Source organism: Ranitomeya variabilis, chromosome 5, assembly GCF_051348905.1.
Source record: "Ranitomeya variabilis isolate aRanVar5 chromosome 5, aRanVar5.hap1, whole genome shotgun sequence".
NCBI lineage: Eukaryota > Metazoa > Chordata > Amphibia > Anura > Dendrobatidae > Ranitomeya > Ranitomeya variabilis.
In genome coordinates, this window is record NC_135236.1 from 180,568,275 (window position 1) to 180,592,241 (window position 23,967).

The 23,967-nt window shown below is 41.7% G+C and overlaps 1 protein-coding gene across 1 annotated transcript in view; it reads right to left on the reverse strand.

Moving 5' to 3' along the window:
• The window catches only part of TUBGCP4 (tubulin gamma complex component 4), a 66,951-nt gene that overhangs the window by 9,277 nt on the left and 33,707 nt on the right, over window positions 1–23,967 (reverse strand). Inside the window, exons 8-14 of the mRNA XM_077263611.1 lie at window positions 23,748–23,913; window positions 23,137–23,261; window positions 20,685–20,735; window positions 17,902–18,007; window positions 9,604–9,711; window positions 6,727–6,865; window positions 1,375–1,552 (exon numbers count right to left, since the gene is read on the reverse strand). Coding sequence (XP_077119726.1) covers window positions 1,375–1,552; window positions 6,727–6,865; window positions 9,604–9,711; window positions 17,902–18,007; window positions 20,685–20,735; window positions 23,137–23,261; window positions 23,748–23,913 — 873 coding nt within the window. The remainder of the gene's footprint in view (window positions 1–1,374; window positions 1,553–6,726; window positions 6,866–9,603; window positions 9,712–17,901; window positions 18,008–20,684; window positions 20,736–23,136; window positions 23,262–23,747; window positions 23,914–23,967) is intronic.

Here is a 23,967-nt window from a genome sequence, read left to right on the forward strand (position 1 = left end):
GCCCACTCAGGGGGACTAGGCTCGCTGGGTTCAGTATCAGCAACAGGTGGTTCCTGAGCCGTCACCGGTTCACAAGCTGTGCATAATGCAGTATTGTGACCCCGGGGTAATGATACCTTACAAGAGGTACATGCAGTGAAAAATACAGTGTGGGTTTTCCCAGACTTTTTGTGAGGCTTTGGTTGAGACATGGTAAAGCCTGGAGGAAAGCGTTTACTAGCAGGGGTAGTGTTAAGCTATGTTTCTGAAGCTTACCCATGGTCCTGTGTCTTGAGTCCCCAGTGGAGGTCCGCAGTGTGATGCCACGGGAGTTATGGACAGGAATCGCTAATCCTGAAGGCTGTGATTGAAAATGCTGGAGCAGCGCTGCAGCATCAGCCCTGTGGGTGTACCAAGATGGCTGCCGAGATCAGGAAGTGCAAGTCTCTCTCAGGGAACGAGAAGCGCCAGAAAGAGTGGGCGGCGGTAACTGCCGGTGGGCGTGGCCAAAACTCCGGCCTGTATGAGAGGGAAAAGCCGGGGGCTAAATTTTAAACCTGCGGTTGCGGCCTGCAGCGCCGCGAACGCTATTAGCGCCATTCTTAAGCCACACAATCTGAAAGAATTGCCGCACTGCAGACCACCCACGGACCCGGGCTTTAAGGTGCGGACCTCCCATACCCCGGGGACCAGGACGCCCCCAGCGCCTCGGCCCCCGCAGTGTACTCACGGTAGATGCGGTGGGCCGATGCTCAATCCACCGTCGCCATAGTCAGGGAGGGGGTGGAGAGCTTCTGCCGCCATGCGTCATCTGCTATATCAGTGGTAATGCAGAGGGGGCTGCACGGACGCCATTCATAATATGTCCGGCTATGCACCTGGCTCCAGGAGAGGTAGATGGAGGGCTACTCCATGTGGTCGCCTGCTATGGAGGGGGGGGGGGGGGGGGGGAAGAGATCGGAACGCGAAGGAACCGTCGCCCGCAAGATGAGTTCAGGGCTGGCATCCAACGTTGCAGGAAAGGATACGGGAGGGACGCTCCACGTGCTCGCCTGTTGATGGTTCGGGAGAGATCGGAGCCTAGAAAGGATCCGTCGCCCCCATTCGCTCCGTTAAAGGAAAAAATAGAACAAAAAATCAAAAATTAAAATAAAAACGGTGGGGTCTGAAACAGACCCAAGTAAATCCTACAGACACTAAGCAAGGACTGGTTCACTGAGAGCCAGCAGGAGGGTGTATACTGCAGGGGAGGAGCTATTCTTACTGTGTTTACTTAGTGTCCTCCTAGTGGCAGCAGCATAACACCCATGGTCCTGTGTCCTCCAATGAGGCATAGGAGAAAAATAAATGTCACTGAATACATTAACGTTTTCTATTATTTACACATTTTCTCACCTGCAAGTAATACTGAAGATTGTCCACCAGAAATGCCATGTGATTCCGAAGACGCCACTTAATGGCATCAGTCCTATTAGATTCCAAATGTTTCCTCTGCATCTGTAGAGCCCAACAGTGCTGCAGTTCTGACTGCACGCGCCGGACGCTAAGTAAGTACTTGAAGACGACATTGTACCTGGGAAAAAAAGGTCGAAAACCAGAAATCAGAGTTAGGTCTTCACACATCTGTTTTTTAAGGGCCGCAAAACGGACTCATGCACACCCATTGTATTCAATGGTGGTACGCACATGCCAGGTTTTTAAAGGGAACCTGTCACCAGGTTTGGCCGATATGAATTAAGGCCACCGCCTTTCAGGGCTTATAGGGCTGTAGATAAGCCCCCGATCCAACCTGCAAGAGAAGAAAAATAAGTTTTATTATACTCACCTGCGGGACGGTCTGATTCGATGGGTGTCGCTGGTCTTGGTCCAGCGCCTCACATCTTCTTGCGATGCCGCCCTTCTGCTTGCTTCATGGCTCCCCAACACCGCGCTCCTGCGCAGGTGTACTTACAGTTAGGTCCATATATATCTGGACAGAGACAACATTTTTCTAATTTTGGTTATAGACATTACCACAATGAATTTTAAACAAAACATTTCAGATGCAGTTGAAGTTCAGACTTTCAGCTTTCATTTGAGGGTATCCACAGTAAAATTGGATGAAGGGTTTAGGAGTTTCAGCTCCTTAACATGTGCCACCCTGTTTTTAAAGGGACCAAAAGTAATTGGACAATTGACTCCAAGGCTATTTCATGAACAGGTGTGGGCAATCCCTTCGTTATGTAATTCTCAATTAAGCAGATAAAAGGCCTGGAGTTGATTTGAGATGTGGTGCTTGCATTTGGAAGGTTTTGCTGTGAAGTAAACATGCGGTCAAAGGAGCTCTCCATGCAAGTGAAACAAGCCATCCTTAAGCTGCGAAAACAGAAAAAACAAGCCGAGAAATTGCTACAATATTAGGAGTGGCAAAATCTACAGTTTGGTACATCCTGAGAAAGAAAGAAAGCACTGGTGAACTCATCAATGCAAAAAGACCTGGGCGTCCACGGAAGACAACAGTGGTGGATGATCACAGAATAATCTCCATGGTGAAGAGAAACCCCTTCACAACAGCCAACCAAGTGAACAACACTCTCCAGGAGGTAGGCGTATCAATATCCAAATCTACCATAAAGAGAAGACTGCATGAAAGTAAATACAGAGGGTTCACTGCACGGTGCAAGCCACTCATAAGCATCAAGAATAAAAAGGCTAGACTGGACTTTGCTATAAAACATCTAAATAAGCCAGCACAGTTCTGGAAGAACATTCTTTGGACAGATGAAACCATGATCAACCTCTACCAGAATGATGGAAAGAGAAATGTATGGCGAAGGCGTGGTACAGCTCATGATCCAAAGCATACTACATCATCTGTAAAACACGGCGGAGGCAGTGTGATGGCTTGGGCATGCATGGCTGCCAGTGGTACTGGGTCACTAGTGTTTATTGATGATGTGACACAGGACAGAAGCAGCCGAATGAATTCTGAGGTATTCAGAGCCATACTGTGTGCTCAGATCCAGCCAAATGCAGCCAAACTGATTGGTCGTCGTTTCATACTACAGATGGACAATGACCCAAAACATAAAGCCAAAGCAACCCAGGAGTTAATTAAATCAAAGAAGTGGAATATTCTTGAATGGCCAAGTCAGTCACCTGATCTCAACCCAATTGAGCATGCATTTCACTTGTTAAAGACTAAACTTCAGACAGAAAGGCCCACAAACAAACAGCAACTGAAAACCACCGCAGTGAAGGCCTGGCAGGGCATCAAAAAGGAGGAAACACAGTGTCTGGTGATGTCCATGAGTTCAAGACTTCAGGCAGTCATTGCCAACAAAGGGTTTTCAACCAAGTACTAAAAATGAACATTTTATTTAAAATTATTGAATCTGTCCAATTACTTTTGGTCCTTTTAAAAACAGGGTGGCAAATGTTAAGGAGCTGAAACTCTTAAACCCTTCATCCGATTTTAATGTGGATACCCTCAAATGAAAGCTGAAAGTCTGAACTTCAACTGCATCTGAATTGTTTTGTTTAAAATTCATTGTGGTAATGTCTATAACCAAAATTAGAAAAATGTTGTCTCTGTCCAAATATATATGGACCTAACTGTATCTGCTCTGTTGAGGGCAGAGCAAAGTCCTGCAGCACACAGGCGCTGGGAAAGGTCAGAGCGGCCCTGCGCACTGCAGTACTTTGCTCTGCCCTCAACAGGGCAGATAAGTATGCCTGCCTGCTCAGGAGGGCAGCATCGCAAGAAGATGGGAGGCGCTGGATTAAGACCAACAACACTCATCGGACCAGACCACCCTGCAGGGGAGTATAATAAAACTTATTTTTCTTCACTTGCAGGTCGGATTGGGGGCTTATCTACAGCATTATAGAATGCTGTATATAAGCCCTGAAAGGCGGTGGCCGTAATTCGTATCGGCCCAACCTGGTGACAGGTTCGCTTTAACACAGACAGTGTAGCTGTGTGAAAACCCAACAGACATGTCAGGTTTTTTTTTGCTCAGAGCGGACAAAATGTGGGCTGCACATGTGCACACTGATGGCACACGGAATAAATTTGTGTGTCATCATCATGACACGTACCAGCGCCTGGGAAGAAGTGGTACAGTGTCATGAAGACAGATCTCATCATTGTCTCCAGCTCATGCCGAGATCAGTGAGACCAGGAGACAATGATGGGAGTTGTATTCAGCACCTGTTGTGTCCCTCCTGTGTAAAATAAAGAATTAAAATTAAAAAAATGAATATTTTCATAACCAGCAGAGGGAAAGCCTATGGTGGGGGGCTGATGTTAATAATCTGGGAAAAGGGGTAATATCCCTTAAGGTTTCCAGACTATTAATAACAGCTCACAGCAGTTTGCTTAGCCTTTACTGGTTCCCCTATAAATTCAAACCAGCAAAGGCTAAACAGACAGCTGTGGGTTGATATTAATAGCCTGGGAAGGGGTCAGAGATAATTTCCCACCTTCCCTCCCAGGCTACCAACATCAGCCCTCAGCCGCCCAGAAATGGCGCATCCATAAGCGGTGGCAAGTTGGGTAATAGGGTTGGGGTTGATGTCACCTTTGTATTGTCATGTGACATCAAGCCCAGGGATTAGTAACGGAGAGGTATCTTTAAGACGCCCCCTATTACTAGACCCACAGTAAGTTTGCAAAAAAAAAAAAAAAAAAACACAGCAGGAATAAAATCCTTTATTTGAAATAAAACAAAAAGCACCCTGTTTTACACTTTTACTTAAAAATAAACACAGTTATACTCACCTTACGCCTATTTCAAGGAGGCTTAATACATTGGAAAGTCTCTTCAAAAAGGTCAGAAACTAAAAGAGAATCTGAAATTCACCTGGAAATTTGTAGTTGTACAGGAATTTATTTTGGAATTAGGAAAAATATAGGACTACAAATTCTCTTAGGTCATAGTGTACTATTATGGGATATTCAAAACACTGCCCTCTATAAACCTGAGATTAATTACGAGTTATTGTCAGACACTGCTAGTTATCAAATGCTGCATGTTCATTTCATCCCCAGCGAGAGATTTTCACAGGTGATAAAATGATAGTTTTCAGCAGCCTAAATCCCACCTACCCAGCAATTTTATTGGTCAGCTGTAGGTGAGTGTGATTTTGGCTGCTATTATTTTAACGTATCACCAATAGAAAAAAAACACAAGTCAAATAGAAAAAAGTATATCATTTTTATTATACAACATACAGTAAGGGTAAAAAAGATCCTGGATGAAGCATCCCTGTTCTGTGATGAATGTTTAAATCCCGTTGGCATTTACATTCCTGCTGAATTCGTCTAGTTATGGTCATATCATTATTTCGTTCCACTGTAGTTTCAATACTGTTTCTTCTACATACTTTTATCACTTACGGTATACTGTTTAGCTTTATATTATGATGCCTGACATCAAGTACATGATATATACCGTATATTGAGACTGTAGGGGATTTATATGTATTTATGAACAGATGTTCACACCTTTTAGACTCACTGTATGTTGCTTTATTATTAATGATATGATTTTTTTTTTCATTTGTTTATTATTATTTTTATTTATTTTATTTTATTTTTTTTTTACACAATTTACTGTATTAGTAACATTATATACTTTTTCTATTTGGCTTATAGGTTTTCTTTTGGTGATGTATACATATTTCCACTCTTAGGCCTGGTGACATTGATTGTGGTTTTAGGTGTGTTTCCTTGTTATTTTAAGTTAAATATCTGCTCACCTAAGGTGAACGCATATTTAGAAGTAATTTATTTGGGATGCAAAGTAGCCAGCTCTTTTTGGTGAGCAGAGCTGTATGAACCAGGAGGTAGCGGAGGTGAGGATTACTCATGTGGAGAATCCTTGGTCTGACCTTCTCTGTGAGTGTATTCTGAATATTCCACCTGAGAAAGGTCTCTTACCGCCCACTCTTACCGCCCATGTGGCTGAAGGAACAATGTAGAAAGAAAACTTTATATGCTCATATCTCAGGAATGATGCAAGTTTCGTGCACAAATCATATTGATTTAGGAGTCTCTATCCCTATATTGGGTTGAGTTATATTTTATGACTAATGGCCTCGATTGTATTGGTCTCTGTGGCAACTTCCTTCGGATGTTTTGGATTACATTCATATATCTGTGGAGAGGGCTAGAGCAGCACAGCTCCGCTGAGCGTAGAAATGCAGCAGCGTGGAGTATGTCAGGAGGTACCAGAACATGCGGCAAGGACCGGAGGTGCTAGCGTAGAAAAATGAGATCCATCGCAGAAACAGGTGCAGAGAAAACGCCAAAGCACTCACCAATCTTGCAGTTCAATGATTCTTTATTGCTTCATACAAAACAGTCTTCACGGCACGGGGGAAGGAGGAACAAAGTGCAGGAGTGCAACGGTCGAGACAACGGCCGTTTCGCGCTCAGTAACAGCGCTTCAACGGGTCACGTTGAAGCGATGTTACTGAGCGCGAAACGGCCGTTGTCTCGTCCGTTGCACTCCTGCACTTTGTTCCTCCTTCCCCCGTGCCGTGAAGACTGTTTTGTATGAAGCAATAAAGAATCATTGAACTGCAAGATTGGTGAGTGCTTTGGTGTTTTCTCTGCACCTGTTTCTACATTCATATATCTGTATACGCTTTTTTTTTTTTTTTAAATCAAAAATATATTTGAAAACTGAAATTATCAATTTCTAAACAAAGTTATAAGAAATGTGCAGTTTTACTTCTGAACTAAAACCCAGAATCACTCACTTTTCTAAGATAGCTGGAGTGAAGAGAATGTGCAATGGCCACTGCACCTTGTAGGACAGTCCGAGAGCTGCCCAACCAGAAGTAGGAGCCTCCCTTGGAGATGTTTCACGTGATGGACCATCCCTTGGCTGAGACAAGTCTGTGAGTACAGAGAAAATGGGATAAATATGATAGGTAAATTGTTAAAAAAAGGATGTATTCAAACACCTGTATCTCATAAGACACACCCTCTGAAAGGACTTGTACATCAATGTTTTTAAATGGTTCTCTGGGAATAGAAAAAAACTAAAGGAAATATTATAAATAAATTCCTAAATGCTTTTAATTAGCAATTGCTTTGTCTATGGAGGTAATCATTATAAAATTAAATTTACTGCCCAATTGTTACACTGACAGATACTTGTCCTAGAATATTAATAAGACAATTGTGAGCATGTGCAGTAGGAAGTGCCCCTTTGCCTTCCTGTGTAGATTACTGGGTTCCCATTGGAAAGTCAGATCCAATACTGGAGACTCCAGAGCTGCCAAGTTGTAAGGATGTTGCTCAATGATGCAGTCAATCCATTCTATCTGATCTATTACTCACAATTACCAGGGGTGCTGAGGTAAGAAGAGGCTGCTCACATTGCTATTGACCTATCTATCTGATCTAATACTGGGGACACAGATGTGCCAAGGTAAGAAGATGTTGTTTACACTGCTGTCCACCTATCTGATCTAATACTGGAGACACCGGGGTGCAGAAGTAAGAAGAGGCTGCTCACACTGCTGTCCACCTGTCTATCTGATCTAATACTGGAGACACCAGGCTGCTGAGGTAAGAAGAGGCTGCTCACACTGCTGTCCACCTATCTATCTGACTTAATACTGGAGACACCGGGCTGCTGAGGTAAGAAGAGGCCGCTCACACTGCTGTCCATCTATCTGACCTAATACTGGAGACACCGGAGTGCTGAGGTAAGAAGAGGCCACTCACACTGCTGTCCCCTTATCTATCTGATCTAATACTGGGTACACTGTGGTAAGAAGATGTTGTTTAAACTGATGCACACTCTGTATTTCTCTATGAAGATACATGGTATAGTGATTTACAGGTCACAGCATTGGAGCTTCCTACTGCAAATGCACACAGGCATAGTCCTAAAATTCTAGGACAGATTTCTGTCAGTATAACAAGGTGGCAGTAATATTAATTCTACAAAGATTTCTGCCCTAGATAAAAAGTTTGTGATTTGCTAATTAAAAGTATTTAGGAATTTATCTATATTGACATTTCCTTTAGTTTTTTTCCTATTACCGAACAACACATTTGAAGGGGATATCCGGTACTTGGGTGTGGGGGTGTGTGTGAGTATATATAATATATATATATATATATATATATATATATATATATATATATATATATATATATATATATATATATATATATATATATATATATATATATATATATATATATATATATATATATATATATATATACACATACATATATATATATATACATACATACATACAGTATTATACATACATACAGTATATACATATAAGTGCCTAAGCACTAACAGGTTGATAGTTGATAACTACCTTACTGTTGTGCTCGGCGGCGTTCTTCACTGGCACAAAGCGGTCACTGACTGCTCCTGGTGGCGATTCAGCTACTTCTCCTGAAGTCACCTCAACAGAGCGGCGGGCTTTTTCTGTGCTCTACTCAGCTGACACAGCGAGATTGCCAACGTCATGTAGATTGATAGCTGGTTCTCCAAACGGCATTACGTTGGCAGTCATGCCCCGTCGACAGAGTGGCCTGGAAAAAAAGATCTGCTCCGTTGACAGGGAGTAACTGAATCGCTGGCAGGAGCAGTCAATGACCATTCTGTTCCAGCACTGGGTACAAGAAGCAGATAGTTGCCTCTGTTGTAAAGGACAAACCAGTTTTTTATTTTTTTTACTAAGTGTCAAAAAACTAAGACCAGGACCACCCTTTTAATAGGAATACAATCCTTTTAGGCCTCTTTCACATTTCCGTCTTTCAGCTCCTGTCACAATCCGTCGATTTTTGAGAAAAAATTTGCAGGATCCTGCATTTTCTCATAGACTTGTATTAGCGACGGATTGTGATGGATGGCCATCAGTTTCATCCGTCGTGCACTGGATCCTGCGTTAAAAAAACGGTCCTTCGGCAGAGAAAACGCTGTGAAAAGCAGGAATCCAGCGACGGGTCCAGTCTTTTCAAACTGAGCATGCGTGGAAGAATTTCCAGTCAGGGAAATTCTCTCTCGCTCTCTCTCATTTTTATTATTGATGCTGCCTAAGCAGCATCAATAGTAACAAGATATAATGTTAAAAATGATGGGGGGAAAAAAAAAAAAAAAAAAAAAAAAAAAAATCGCAATATTCTCACCTACCGGCGTTCCTGCACAGCGTCACCGATGCTCCCGACAGCTAGCGTTACTTGGTAGTAATACATTGCGAAATCGCAATGTATTACTAGGAACACTAGCTGCCGGGAGCATCGCTGCGCGGGAACGCCGGTAAGTGAGAATACTGCGATTTTTTTTTTTTTTTTAACCTTGTTTGTGTTGTGTATGCGTTTTCGCAGCGGAAAACCGCTGCGAAGACGCATACACAACGGGTGCACATAGCCTCAACGGGTCCGTCAGAAAGACGGGCCCCAGTGCACACGTTTTCCACAATCTGCACAGGATCCGTCATTTCAACGTCTTGAGGGATCCTGTGCAGATAGATGTGGAAGACGGAAGTGTGAAAGAAGCCTCAGACAGTCTTAACCAACAATAAAAAATATCCATTTATTATTTTAAAAAAAAATGAAACAATGAAAGCCAGGGGAAAAAAAAGTAGTGAGTAGCGTACCTTTCTGCTCTTTTCCATGGTAGTCAATGGTTAAATTGAGCAGGGGAAGTAGGTTGTCATCATCAAGTAAGACCTTATGTGCAGAGAGCTGGAAAGCTACATTGACATCTGGAGAACAAAAAGGCTAGTGTAAACGATAGTGGGTGAGAGTGTGTGTGTGTTATATACACATATACATATACACATATACAGGCACACACAAGATAAGTCCAAGGTATAGAAGGAAAGAATGCAAAGTCATGTTTTATTATGGGATTCATTGTCTTAAACGCAATAACACAAATAGGATGGTGTCTATGTGTGCTCCTCAACATTAAAATTGCGAGATGGAAAAGTTATGGAATTATGGAAATCACAGGATTAATAAATATATTAATGACATGCAAATTATAAATAAATGGAAACCAAATTTTCAAAACATCTCAAATTATTCAGTGTCGATTTTGAGCACCACGTGATGAATTACACACACTTACATGCCCTGTCTGCTATCAACAAAGTTGGTAATGGTTGTCTGAGGAATGAATTGCCACGATGAATGCACATGGACAGAAAATCATCATGATCCGCTGCTAGCAGCTCCCACTGCATTTGCTGATAACTGACATTCCAGATGTGCATGTGGGACACAAGTCCAGAGATGCAGGAAGCCATGGTAGCACATTAATGGCCACAGAGGTTACTCACAGTAGCATGAATATGATTCTGGGACACTTTGGAGATATGGTCTTACATTTAGTTCCACAACCAAATCAATGTAACACTCACCTGTTCTTGTACCTGGAATTAAGATTAGAGGGTCCAGTTACCGTACATTATGTCACCACACTTCATAATCCTGAGAGCAGGACGAGTATGATGTTCCCTCATGAAGGCCTCTTCATGGCATGGCCCTTGTGGTCACCTGACCAAATCGCCAGATATTATTGCATCAAAGACAATATCCTGAAAAGGATAGTTCTTCATTCCAGCTTCAACTGCAGTCTTACTTTTCACCATGATAGCATTTGACAGTGGTGGCGTGAGGTCAGTCAAAGGAACACCTCCCCAAGGGAACTGTGACATTGGTCCTATTTTCGGAATTATGGTGTGGGGTGGCATATGCCCAGTAAGCAGAGCCCTCTAGTCTTCATTCCAGGTACAACAACAAAAACAACAACAACCACCTAGTGTGGCAGAACATTCCTCAGACAACCATTCATAGCCTCATTGAAAACAAGCCAAGGCATGTGTGTATTTCTGCATGTGGCGCTCATACTAGATACTAAATAAAGCCAGATGTTTTGAAAATGTTGTCTGTTTTTTTTCTCCATCATTTGCATATCATTAACATGCCTATTGGTCCTGTCATTTCCATAATTCAAAGATTTTCCTTCTTGGAGTTGTAATTTGAGTGTTTGAGTGTACATACACGCCTCAACACTGAAATTGCAAAACCAATTATGATAATCACAGGATCAGTAGACATGTTATGTTAATGATATATTATGTTACATATAAACACATAAAAAAGCATTATCAGTCAAAGTTTTGGATGCATCAGTCTATGTAAGGGTTTTCCTTGTTATTATTGGAGTGTACATATATAGCAGATTCAGACTGAAGACCGCATCCCTTTTACACACCCATAACATTCTCACAAGTAGCTACAACATGTAGTCACCTGGATTATTTTCCAGTTAACAAGTATGCCTCATTGAACTCTTGTGAAATCACCGGCCTTCACTATGGGTTTGTGATCATCAGGTGTGTTTTACGGAAGCAGTGTTAGAACAGTTGTGGAATATGGGCTCAGCACTGTATGGAACGGTGTACAACTCAGAATGTGGCTAGAACCCCTTAATAGAAATGACAATCCATCATTACTTTAAGACATGCAGATCAGTTATTCTGGAAAATTACTGGAACCTTGAAGGTATCAACAAGTGTAGTCATGAAAAACATCAATCGCAATGAAGAAACTGGTTCTCATGAGGACCACCATGGGAAAGAAGACCAAGAATTACCTCTGCTGCAAAGGAAAAGTTAATCAGAGTGACAAGCCTCAGGAACTGCAAATTCACAGGATCTCAGATAACAACTCTCATAAATGATACACAGACATCTAGTAGCAGCCACACCTCAACATCAACTGGCTAGAGGAGACTAGGAGAAGTAGGTCTTTATAGTCAAATTGCTGTAAAGAAGCCACTATTGAGGACAGCAAAAAGAAGAGACTTGTTTGTAACAGAAGGACTGAACATTAAAATCAGTTGAAATCTGTACTCTGGTCAAAAATTTGAGATTCTTGGTACCAACTGCCATATGTTTGCGAGTCACAAAAAAGGTGAGCACATGGTTTCTAGATGTGTTTGCCCACTGTGAAGCATAGAAGGGGATGGTGTGAGGGTGAGGAAGTTGTTGATACTGTTTGAGATTTATTTCAAATTCAGGGCACACTTAGCCAACATGACAACCATAGTATTCTGTGATGGCACGTCAATCCATACGGTTTGAACTTAGCAGGACAATGTTAAAGCTACATAAGGGATATGTGACCACGAAGGAGAGGGATGGAGTGCAGAGATAGACGGCATGGCCTCCATGATCACCAGCCCTCAATCCAACTGAGATTGGATTAATTTGGACTACAGAGTAAAAGCAAAGAAGCTGACAAATGCACAGTTGTTTCAAATGTGTTTCCATAGGTGGACTCTCATGGTTTTGCTGCTTTGTCTGATCAATCTACAATGTATACAAATGCTTTCTGACCGAGCACTACACCAATCCGCCTATGGATGTTTTAATCACAGCTCAATCCTACCTAGTTATATAATTGTAGGTTTTTAGCTCAGGAGTAGTATCATATTAGGTTAGCTTCCCAGCAAAGAAGGTTGCCTTGTCGTTTGGCTGTTGGGCACACATGAATTGGCCAATTCATGTGCTAAGAATCTTCATTTTAACTTATTTTTTAGAGCAGTAATGCAATTCCAATTTCATATATTCCAAGTCGGCATACTATAGCGTTAGAAAGTGCAGCTTTAATTTGTTAGTTTGAATCTACAATGTGACCTATTTTAGAATTCTATACCACAATGTGCACTAGTTACACAGTACAAACCATAAAATACTACAGTAAATAGGAAAATTAAAAAAGTATTCAATAAAGCTACAACAGATAAACAAGTATGCCATTAAAAATTATTACTTTATTGGACAAAACTAGCTATAAAAACATATCACACAAGAGAAATAAACCGGCGTTACTGGAGAACAATTAATTAATGACTGGCAGCCAGGACACAATATTATGTTGTAAATACTAAAACCAAGGCTGAAAAACAAATACAATTAATATATGGTCTAAACATACAGTACAGACCAAAAGTTTGGACACACCTTCTCATTTAAAGATTTTTCTGTATTTTCAGGAATATGAAAATTGTAAATTCACACAGAAGGCATCAAAACTATGAATTAACACATGTGGTATTATATACTTAACAAAAAAGTGTGAAACAACTGAAAATATGTCTTATATTCTAGGTTCTTCAAAGTAGCCACCTTTTGCTTTGATGACTGCTTTGCACACTCTTGGCATTCTCTTGATGAGCTTAAAGAGGTAGTCACCGGAAATGGTGTTCCAACAATCTTGAAGGAGTTCACAGAGATGCTTCGCACTTGTTGGCCCTTTTGCCTTCACTCTGCGGTCCAGCTCACCCCAAACAATCTCGATTGGGTTCACGTCTGGTGACTGTGGAGGCCAGGTCATCTGGCGTAGCGCCCCATCACTCTCCTTCTTGGTCAAATAGCCCTTACACAGCCTGGAGGTGTGCTTGGGGTCATTGTCCTGTTGAAAAGTAAATGATGGTCCAACTAAATGCAAACCGGATGGAATAGCATGCCGCTGCAAGATGCTGTGGTAGCCATGCTGGTTCAGTATGCCTTCAATTTTGAATAAATCCCCAACAGTGTCACCAGCAAAGCACCCCGACACCATCACACCTCCTCCTCCATGCTTCACAGTGGGAATCAGGCATGTAGAGTCCATCTGTTTACCTTTTCTGCGTCGCACAAAGACACAGTGGTTGGAACGAAACACCTCAAATTTGGACTCATCAGTAGTGTTGAGCGATACCGTCCGATACTTGAAAGTATCGGTATCGGAAAGTATCGGCCGATACCGGCAAAGTATCGGATCCAATCCGATACCGATACCCGATACCAATACAAGTCAATGGGACTCATGTATCGGACGGTATCCCTGATGGTTCCCAGGGTCTGAAGGAGAGGAAACTCTCCTTCAGGCCCTGGGAACCATATAAATGTGTAAAAGAAAGAATTAAAATAAAAAATATCGCTATACTCACCTCTCCGACGCAGCCGGGACCTCAGCGAGGGAACCGGCAGCGTTGTTTGTTTAAAATTCGCGCTTTTACTTGGTTACGTGAAGTCCCGGCTTGTGATTGGTCAGGGCGGCCATGTTGCCGGGACGCGGACCAATCACAGCAAGCCGTGACGAAATTACGTCACGGCTTGCTGTGATTGGTCCGCGTCCCGGCAACATGGCCGCCATTAACCAATCACAAGCCGTGACGTCACGGGAGGCTGGACACGCGCTTTTTAAAAAACGCGCAAGTCCAGCCTCCCGTGACGTCACGGCTTGTGATTGGTTAATGGCGGCCATGTTGCCGGGACGCGGACCAATCACAGCAAGCCGTGACGTAATTTCGTCACGGCTTGCTGTGATTGGTCCGCGTCCCGGCAACATGGCCGCCCTGACCAATCACAAGCCGGGAATTCACGTAACCAAGTAAAAGCGCGAATTTTAAACAAACAACGCTGCCGGTTCCTTCGCTGAGGTCCAGGCTGCGTCGGACAGGTGAGTATAGCGATATTTTTTATTTTAATTCTTTCTTTTACACATTTTTAAATTAATGTTGTTTCGATACCGATACCCGATATCACAAAAATATCGGATCTCGGTATCGGAAATTCCGATACAGCAAGTATCGGCCGATACCCGATACTTGCAGTATCGGAATGCTCAACACTACTCATCAGACCAAAGCACAGATTTCCACAGGTGTAATGTCCATTCCTTGTGTTCTTTAGCCCAAGCAAGTCTCTTCTGCTTGGTGCCTGTCCTTAGCAGTGGTTTCCTAAGAGCTATTTTACCATGAAAGCCTGCTGCACAAAGTCTCCTCTTAACATTTGTTGTAGAGATGTGTCTGCTGCTAGAACTCTGTGTGGCATTGACCTTGTCTCTAATCTGAGCTGCTGTTAACCTGCAATTTGAGGCTGGTGACTCGGATAAACTTATCCTCAGAAGCAGAGATGACTCTTGGTCTTCCTTTCCTGGGGCGGTCCTCATGTGAGCCAGTTTCTTTGTAGCGCTTGATGGTTTTTGCCACTGCACTTGGGGACACTTTCAAAGTTTTCCCAATTTTTCAGACTGACTGACCTTCATTTCTTAAAGTAATGATGGCCACTCATTTTTCTTTACTTAGAATTTGTATTATGGCAAGAAAAGAAAAAAGCAGCTAACAGTCTATTCAGTCTGTGTATCCACCAGACTTCTGCTCAACACAACTGATGGTCCCAACCTCATTTATAAGGCAAGAAATCCCACTTATTAAACCTGACAGGGCACACCTGTGAGGTGAAAACCATTTCCGGTGACTACCTCTTGAAGCTCATCAAGAGAATGCCAAGAGTGTGCAAAGCAGTCATCAAAGCAAAAGGTGGCTACTTTGAAGAACCTAGAATATAAGACATGTTTTCAGTTGTTTTACTCTTTTTTGTTAAGTACCGTATTTTCCGCTTTGTAAGACGCACTTTATTTCCCCCAAATTTGGGGGGGAAATGGGGGTGCGTCTTACAAAACGGATATACCGCTTACCATTACAGGCTGGGATGAGGGGGTGTCCGCCACCGTTGTCCGCCACCGCTGCCGCCCGCCACCGTTGCCACGGTTGTCCGCTGCTGCCCCGGGTGATGCTGGAGGCTCCGGTGCTGCGGGGGGCTCTGGCGACATTTTGTGAAAGACCAGAGCCCCCCGGCAGTTCGTCCACGCTTTCCTGTATGATTGACTGCGGGAAAATGGCCGCCGGAATCTCGGGAGATGAGATTTCAGGGCTGAGATCTCATCTCTCGAGATCTTGGTCCCAAGATCTCCATCTGAGCATGCGTCGCCTCCCGGCGGCCATTTTCCCGAAGTCCACCGCACAGGAAAGCATGGACGAACTGCCGGGGGCTCTGGCCTTTCACAAAATGTCGGCAGAGCCCCCCGCAGCACCGGAGACAGCCCTGCAGCACCGGAGCCCCCCTGCAGCACCGGAGCCCCCCTGCAGACCCCCTCATCCCAGCCTGCAGCACAGGAGCCCCCCTGCAGACCCCCTCATACCAGCCTGCAGCAATGCTCCACTCCTGCCTCCAGCAAGGACCCTGGGACCCTGATCCACCGCAGCCACAACCCCTGGTAAGCAATAAGGCCGCTTTCACACATCAAGTTTTCAGTGTCAGGCTAAATCCGGCGAATGTTGGAAAAACTGGATCCGGCGCAGATTTTGAAAAACTGATGCGACGGATCCGGGTTTTTTTTACGGATCCGGCTAGCCTATCTAGAGTATTGGATAAAAAAAAAAATTGGAGCATGCTCAGTTCAAAAAACCGGATCAGGCCGCCGGATCCGCCTTTTTTCCGGATCCGGCACTTTCCGGCTCCCATAGGCTTACATTGTAGCAAACAGCCGGAAGCGCCGGATCCGGCGCTTCAGGCTTTTTCGCCGGAGACAAAAACGTTGCAGTAGACGTTTTTTTCAGACGCCGGAATCGGAATTTTAGCTGGATCCGGAAAAAAACGGAAGGAACGTTGGGCCATGCGGCGCTAATACAAGTCAATGGGGGAAAAACCGGTTCCGGTTTTTATTTTTTCCGGTTCCGGTTTTTCTCTAAAGAGCCGGATTTAGCCTGAAACAAAAAGACGGATGTGTGAAAGTAGCCTAAGACGCATGGATTTATAAGAAGCCCCACCAATTTATTAAAAAAAGTTTTTTCCTATTTTTCTCCTCAAAATTTGGGGTGCGTCTAATAATCCGTCTTACAAAGCGAAAAATACGGTATATAATTCCACATGTGTTAATTCATAGTTTTGATGCCTTCAGTGTGAATTTACAATTTTCATAGTCATGAAAATATAGAAAAATCTTTAAATGAGAAGGTGTGTCCAAACTTTTGGTCTGTACTGTATAGTAAATATTTAAAGACAAGGGGACAAAAAAAATAAGATTGATATCAAAGCCTAGGTTAAAAAGAAAATATACCAATACTATATTGGCACAAGGTCTTAACTGAATAAAAGGATAAAAAAAGAAAAAACTGTAGTATTGTACTGGTGAAATAGTATATCAAAATATATATGATATATTTAATTAAAAAAAAGGAAAAGGAGAGAAATAAGCCTTACACATCTGTAGTATTAAATTAATGTACCAGTGCACAAATACGTTATGTTTCCAATTTACAAACATTTACATAAACTGTCACTTCCCGATTCAGATAAGGCCTGGTTTGGCATTAGTGAAAGGACCAACCACGAGGTGGTTCGATGGCTTCTGTCCTCTTTGATCAAAAACTGATAACTTACATTTTTACGGTTTTCAATAGCGGAGTTCATGTATTTATTAACTACAGTGTGCGAATGCATCGTGTATGTATATATTTGTATATGAGATATGGTAATGGGAAGGCCAGAGAACAGAGGATACAGACACTGTTTCAAAGAGAGAGAACCTTTTCCCCACCACTATCTTCAACATGACTAGGCTTCCTCAAGGAAACAATAAGAGAAAAAAAGGGCCAGCTCACCAGACAACCATTGATGGGTGCACGGAAACTCCACGCCGATCCACGTGGTGAAATATAACAAAAAAACAAAGTTGATTCCAGCTCCACAGAGATACCTTGAATAAAATTGAATCCTTTATTGATGCATATTTAAAAGACAAGGGTTGTCATGCTCTCCATAATGTACGGGAAACGAGCTACGCGTTTCGATCTGTTACAGATCTTTTTCAGAGCTCAAAGGAAAACCATTGCATGAACAGATGTTTCCAAACCTTTGACCAGTACACCTTGCTAGACTGTGCTGATTTCCTTAGGTCACACCCGCTCATCACACAAATACACATCACTTGATCTGCGTCATCTAATAAGCATGGAAAATCGACATAAAAATGATGATATGTATGGTCACCCCTATGTGGCAGTGCATGCTGTGCACATACAATCTGTGTCGTCCATACCAGCTTGTACTCACCATGTTCTGTGACAGCGGTGGGTGGCGTTTTCAGCATGTGTTGGGCTATGTCTATAAAGGCCTGAAACAATTCACCTCTTCCTAACAGGTAGAAATCTTTTATAATCTGTAAGAGGAAATAAATAAAATAACTAATTTCACTGACAATGAATATCATTTCTCCTTCCGGAGATCGACATGCTAAGCATGCCGAGATGAGGAGACTTAAAGCCGCAATGCTCCTCTGAGAAATATGCTAATTATGCAAATTGTCTCTTCAGAGAGGAAGATTGCTAGAACTCTAGTAGCAAAAGTAGCAATCCTACAAGTCAATGTTGATCCTTTAACGAGCCTTGTCACATGACTTTATTCTGGTTTGACTATTATCCTAAGTCATGTGACAAGGCTCGTTAAAGGATCAACATTGACTTGTAGGATTGCTACCTTCCAATAGGTGGCACTAGAGTTCTAGCTCTCTTCCTCTCTGAAGAGACAATTTGCATAACTGACAATAAACAAAGAATAAAAGGAATTACTCGGTGACATTTGTGATGGATAGAAAACGAGCAACAGTATACCTTTTATATACTACTATAAAAATCACAATATATGATGAATGATTGTCACAACTTTTTTATTTTTCGTTAACATAGCCATCTGATGAATTGTTCTTATTATGGGGGTGTAAGGAAGAGGTGTAGTTTTAAGTCCCATAATTCATTTCACAATATAATGATGTACTTTACAATGGGGAATAAAATTACAAATGGGGTAAAATGGTAAAAAAAAAAAAAAATTCTGCCATAATTTTTGGGATTTTCTTTTTAACCCCTTACCGACATCGGGCGTCATAGTACGCCAATATTAGTATCCCTCCCTTTGATGTGGGCTCCAGCGGTGAGCCAACATCTTTCTCAGCTGACATGTGCCCGCAGTAGCCACGGGTGGAATCGTGATCCACCCGTGGCTATTAACTAGTTAAATGCCACTGTCAAACGCTGACAGTGGCATTTAAATGGCGCTTCCAGCAATCGCGCCGGAAATATGCACACCAGTGACCTGCATCACGTGATCACGGGTCACCAGTGTGTCGGCATGACAACCCGAGGTCTCCTGGAGACCTCTATGGTTGTCAGTGCCAGATTGCTGTGAGCGCCACCCAGTGGTCAGCGCTCATAGCAAGTCAGCAATGCTACTATATAGAGGCGATCTGAGCATCGTCTCTATGTAGCAGAGCCGATCAGGCTATGACAGCTTCTAGTCTCCCATGGATGCTATTGAAGCATGCCAAAAGTAAAAAATAAATGTTTTTAAAAATATTTAAAAAAATATAAAAAAGTTCAAATCACCCCCCTTTCACCCCATTCAAAATAAAAATAAAATCAAACCCACACATATTTGGTATCGCCACGTTCAGAATCGCCCAATCAATTTAAAAAAAAAAAGGATTAACCAGATCGCTAAACGGCGTAGCGAGAAAAAAAAAGTCAAAACGCCAAAATTATGGTTTTTTTGGTTGCCGCAACATTGCATTAAAATGCAATAAGGGGCGATCAAAAGAACGTATCTGCACGAAAAAGGTATAATTAAAAAAGACAGCTCAGCACGCAAAAAATAAGCCCTCACCCGACCCAAGATCACAAAAAATGGAGACGCTACGGGTATCGGACAATGGCACAATTTTTTTTAACAAAGATTGGAATTTTTTTTACCACTTAGATAAAAAATAACCTAGACATGTTTGGTACCTATGAACTAGTAATGATCTAGAGAATCATAATGGCAGGTCAGTTTTAGCATTTAGTGAACCTAGTAAAAAAGCCAAACAAAAAACAAGTGTGAGTTTGCACTTTTTTTGCAATTTCACCGCACTTGGAATTTTAGTCCCATTTTCTAGTAGACGACATGGTAAAACCAATTATGTCGTTCAAAAGTACAACTCGTCCTGCAAAAAATAAGCCCTTACATGGCCATATTGACAGAAAAAATAAAAAAGCTATGGCCCTGGGAAGAAGGGGAGTGAAAAACGAAATCCGAAAAAAAGCTCCGGAGGTTAAGGCGTTCATTGTGCAGCATCTTTTTCTACCAGGTAAAAGAATTTTCATGATATATGTATGTATATATATGTATATATATATATATATATATATATATATATATATATATATATATATATATATATATATATATATATATATATATATATATATATATATATATATATATATATATATATTTATTTATATTACACAATACACACGCACACTTCAGTTGTGTGGCAATTGCAGAACAGTGATTGTGGCAATTTTCTTTTTTTTTAGTACATTTAAAACATCTGTTTATTAACTTTCTTTTTACATAATTTTTTTCATGTGCCTAAGGTACTTGAACCTCAGATTGTTTGATCGCTTGCAAAACTACAGTATTCCACTTGAACTATGCAATTGCTCCATTTAAATGATGCTGTCAGAAACGGACAACTTTTAAATGGTTAATCAGCAGCGAACTATGCAACTTTAACAGTGAGTAGGCAATTTATATGCATTAACTTGAGGTAGAGTAAGTTGTGCCAAATTTATAAAGAGATGAAACGCCCCGGGCACCAGAATTTGAAAACTATGCTTGCTATAACTAGGCGTAGATGTGAACAATAATTTTCTAGTGTAAATTATAGTAAATCTGTCAGACTAGAGTTGGCCTTATATATTCCAGAAAACCCTGTCCAGGAGTGAAAAGCTGTAATTTTTATTAAAAAAGTAGTATTGAGCCTTTAATAAATTCCTTAATTTATCTTCAGCCCTTACCTTTAACTGTCCTATCAAATCAGACTCCTCCACCATTAGTTTCCACAAGTGCTGGAAATAAATGAAAACAAACAACGTCAAGGACAATCCTGAGACAGAAAACCTATAAGCCTTCTTTAAAAGTCACGTTACAATATAAAGTCCCAGCTGTTCAATGTACACATGGTAAACAGATAAGCAGAGATGTTTCCTATGAGGTTCTGCAGCAGCACTGAAAGGTACCAACTCTACAGAAAGAGAGCAGAGGATTGTAGTCTGATAGCCATTCACATGTGGTTTACTCTTCCTGTTGAAAAGGTCAATAGAAGTAGATGACCTTCTGAGCTATTATGTACAGGTGCTTCTCACAAAATTAGAATATCAAAAAGTTAATTTACTTCAGTTCTTCAATACACAAAGTGAAACTCATTATATAGAGTCATCACAAACAGTGTGACCTATTGTAAGTATTTATTTCTGTTAATGTTGATTATTATGGCTTACAGCCAATGAAAACCCAAAAGTCATTATCTCAGTAAATTAGAATACGTTAAAACACCAGCTTGAAAAATTATTTTAAAATACGAAATGTTGGTCTTCTGAAATGTCTGTTCAGTAAATGCACTCAATACTTGATTGAGGATCCTTTTACATCAATTACTGCCTTAATGCTGCGTGGCATGGAGGCGATCAGCCTGTGGCACTGCTGAGGTGTTATGGAAGCCCAGGTTGCTTTGATATCAGCCTTCAGCTCATCTGCATTGTTGGGTTTGGTGTCTCATCTTCCTCTTGACAGTACCCCATAGATTCTCTATGGGGTTAAGGTCAGAAGAATTTGCTGGCCAATCAAACACAGTGATACTGTTGTTTTTAAACCAGGTATTGGTACTTTTGGCCGTGTGGACAGGTGCCAAGTCCTGCTGGAGAATGAAATTTCCATCTCCAAAAAGCTTGTCGGCAGAGCGAAGCATGAAGTGCTCTAAAATTTCCTGGCAGATGGCTATGCTGACTTTGGTCTTGATAAAACACAGTGGACCTACACCAGCAGATGACATGGCTCCCCAAACGATCACTGATTGTGGAAATTTCACACTAGACCTCCAGCAGCTTGGATTGTATGTCTCTCCACTCTTCCTCCAGACTCTGGGACCATGATTTCCAAATGAAATGCAAAATTTACTTTCAGCTGAAAACAACACATTGGACCACTGAGCAACAATCCAGTTCTTTTTCTCCTTGGCCCAGGTAAGATTCTTCTGGCGTTGTCTACTGGTCATGAGTGGCTTGACACAAGGAATGCGACACTTGTAGCCCATGTCCTGGATATGTCTGTGTGTGGTGGCTCTTGAAGCAATTACTCCAGCAGCAGTCTACTCCTTGTGAATCTCCCCCAAATTTTTGAACGGCCTATTCTTAACAATCCTTTCAAGGTTGCGGTTTTTCCAGTTGCTTGTTCACCTTTTTCTACCACACATTTTCCTTCCACTCAACTTTCCATTAATATGATTGGATACAGCACTCTGATCAGCCAGCTTCTTTAGCAATGACCTTTTGTGGCTTACCCTCCTTGTGGAGTGTGTCAATGACTGCCTTCTGGTCATCTGTCAAGTCAGCAGTCTTCCCCCGGATTGTGGAGCCTACTGAAACAGACTAAGGGATCTTCTTGAACGATTAGGAAGCCTTTGCAGGTGTTTTTTGTTACGTTTTTCTAATTTACCGAGATAATGACTTTGGGGATTTCATTGGCTGTAAGCCATAATTATCAACATTAACAGAAATAAACACTTGCAATAGATCACTCTGTTTGTAATAACTATGTAATATATGAGTTTCACTTTTTGTATTGAAATAAATTAACTTTTTGATGATATTCTAATTGTGTGAAAAGCACTTGTATCTGTGTCCTGGGATGGATTTTATACACTGAGGCACATTTCTCTGCGAGTACACAAGATCCTGCCCACTTGATAAAAGATACAGCAATCTTGACCTATGGTTTATTTTAACACTCTACTAAATTCGTATAAAGCATTTCTTGTAAAACTCGCGTTGCGAGTGGAGGATCCTTGGTTCCTTGTGTGGTAATACCTAATTATATGCTTCTCAGAAATACGAAGGCGCATAATTTATATAGCACATACATTGTTAGCCGTGGATGGCGTATCAGTTTTCCAGCCCGTCTCAATGTTGTGGATCTGTTCCACGCCACACTCCCCACAGGTTTAGTCATGGCTACATCTATTATGTAGTCCATGTGCTATTACCATAAGTGGGTGGTGGACCACCTGTATTATTTTGATCTGATTCAGCATTTACCTGTGTAAATTAGCCATTAAGCAGTATGTTTTTCTAACAAAAAAACCTGAACTATTGATTTTCTATCTTATAAAAATGGAGCAAAACGCTTGACATTTCTTTACATCCTGAAGACTTTTTGCCATTAGAGAGTAAAAAAAAAAAAAAGACTTCTTACCTCGGCTACAGTGCTTCTGATCCTATCGAGGACTGACTCAAAATCTACCAGATTAAACAAAGGCTGCTGCTTCAACCTATGCAACTCTGCAGCAAATATATCCTCCTGATTCTTCAATATAGAACCTGTTCAAAAAACAGATCATATTAGAGGCCAATAACAATGTACAGCACCACTCTTATCAGTAAATAGTACTATGTAATAGTATACTGCCCCCTCCCCGAAAATGGTGCACCAGTTTACTACCCTGGATAGAGGGGAATAGGGTTTTCCCCTGCACATACTTGACATAACCCTTTGACCAATTCCCAACCTGTTGGTTGATAAATGCGGTTTCGATGTATAGAGTTCTGCACAGATTCTCGCCACAGTGGTACAGTACAACCAGGGCAAAAAGTGCAGCCGAGTGCACCCAAGTATGGCATCAGAGGCTGAGATGCCGGGGTGTGGGCTTATGGAGAAGTATGGGACAGATGTCCAACTATTACAGTATATAGCAGAGCAGGTATATCATACACAATGAAATGACATGAAAGGACAATCTTTCCGTAGTGAGAATTCTGTATGTATCACATATTATCAGATGATCAGGGCTGTGTGCCGCTTCTTACCAGTTCTAGTCATATTTACATTCTGATTTTCGAACATCTGGACAGATTCCCCGACAAATAAAATCTTCTCAGCAACTCTTACAGGGATATAAGATGGCAGCATTTCAACCCGCAGAGAAAACTGCTTGAGTGATGGAGCCAGCATGTTCTCCTCTTCAATAAGCCTCTAATAGATTACAGAATGTGGCAGAAATTATTCTCCCTTTATCAAATAATCATA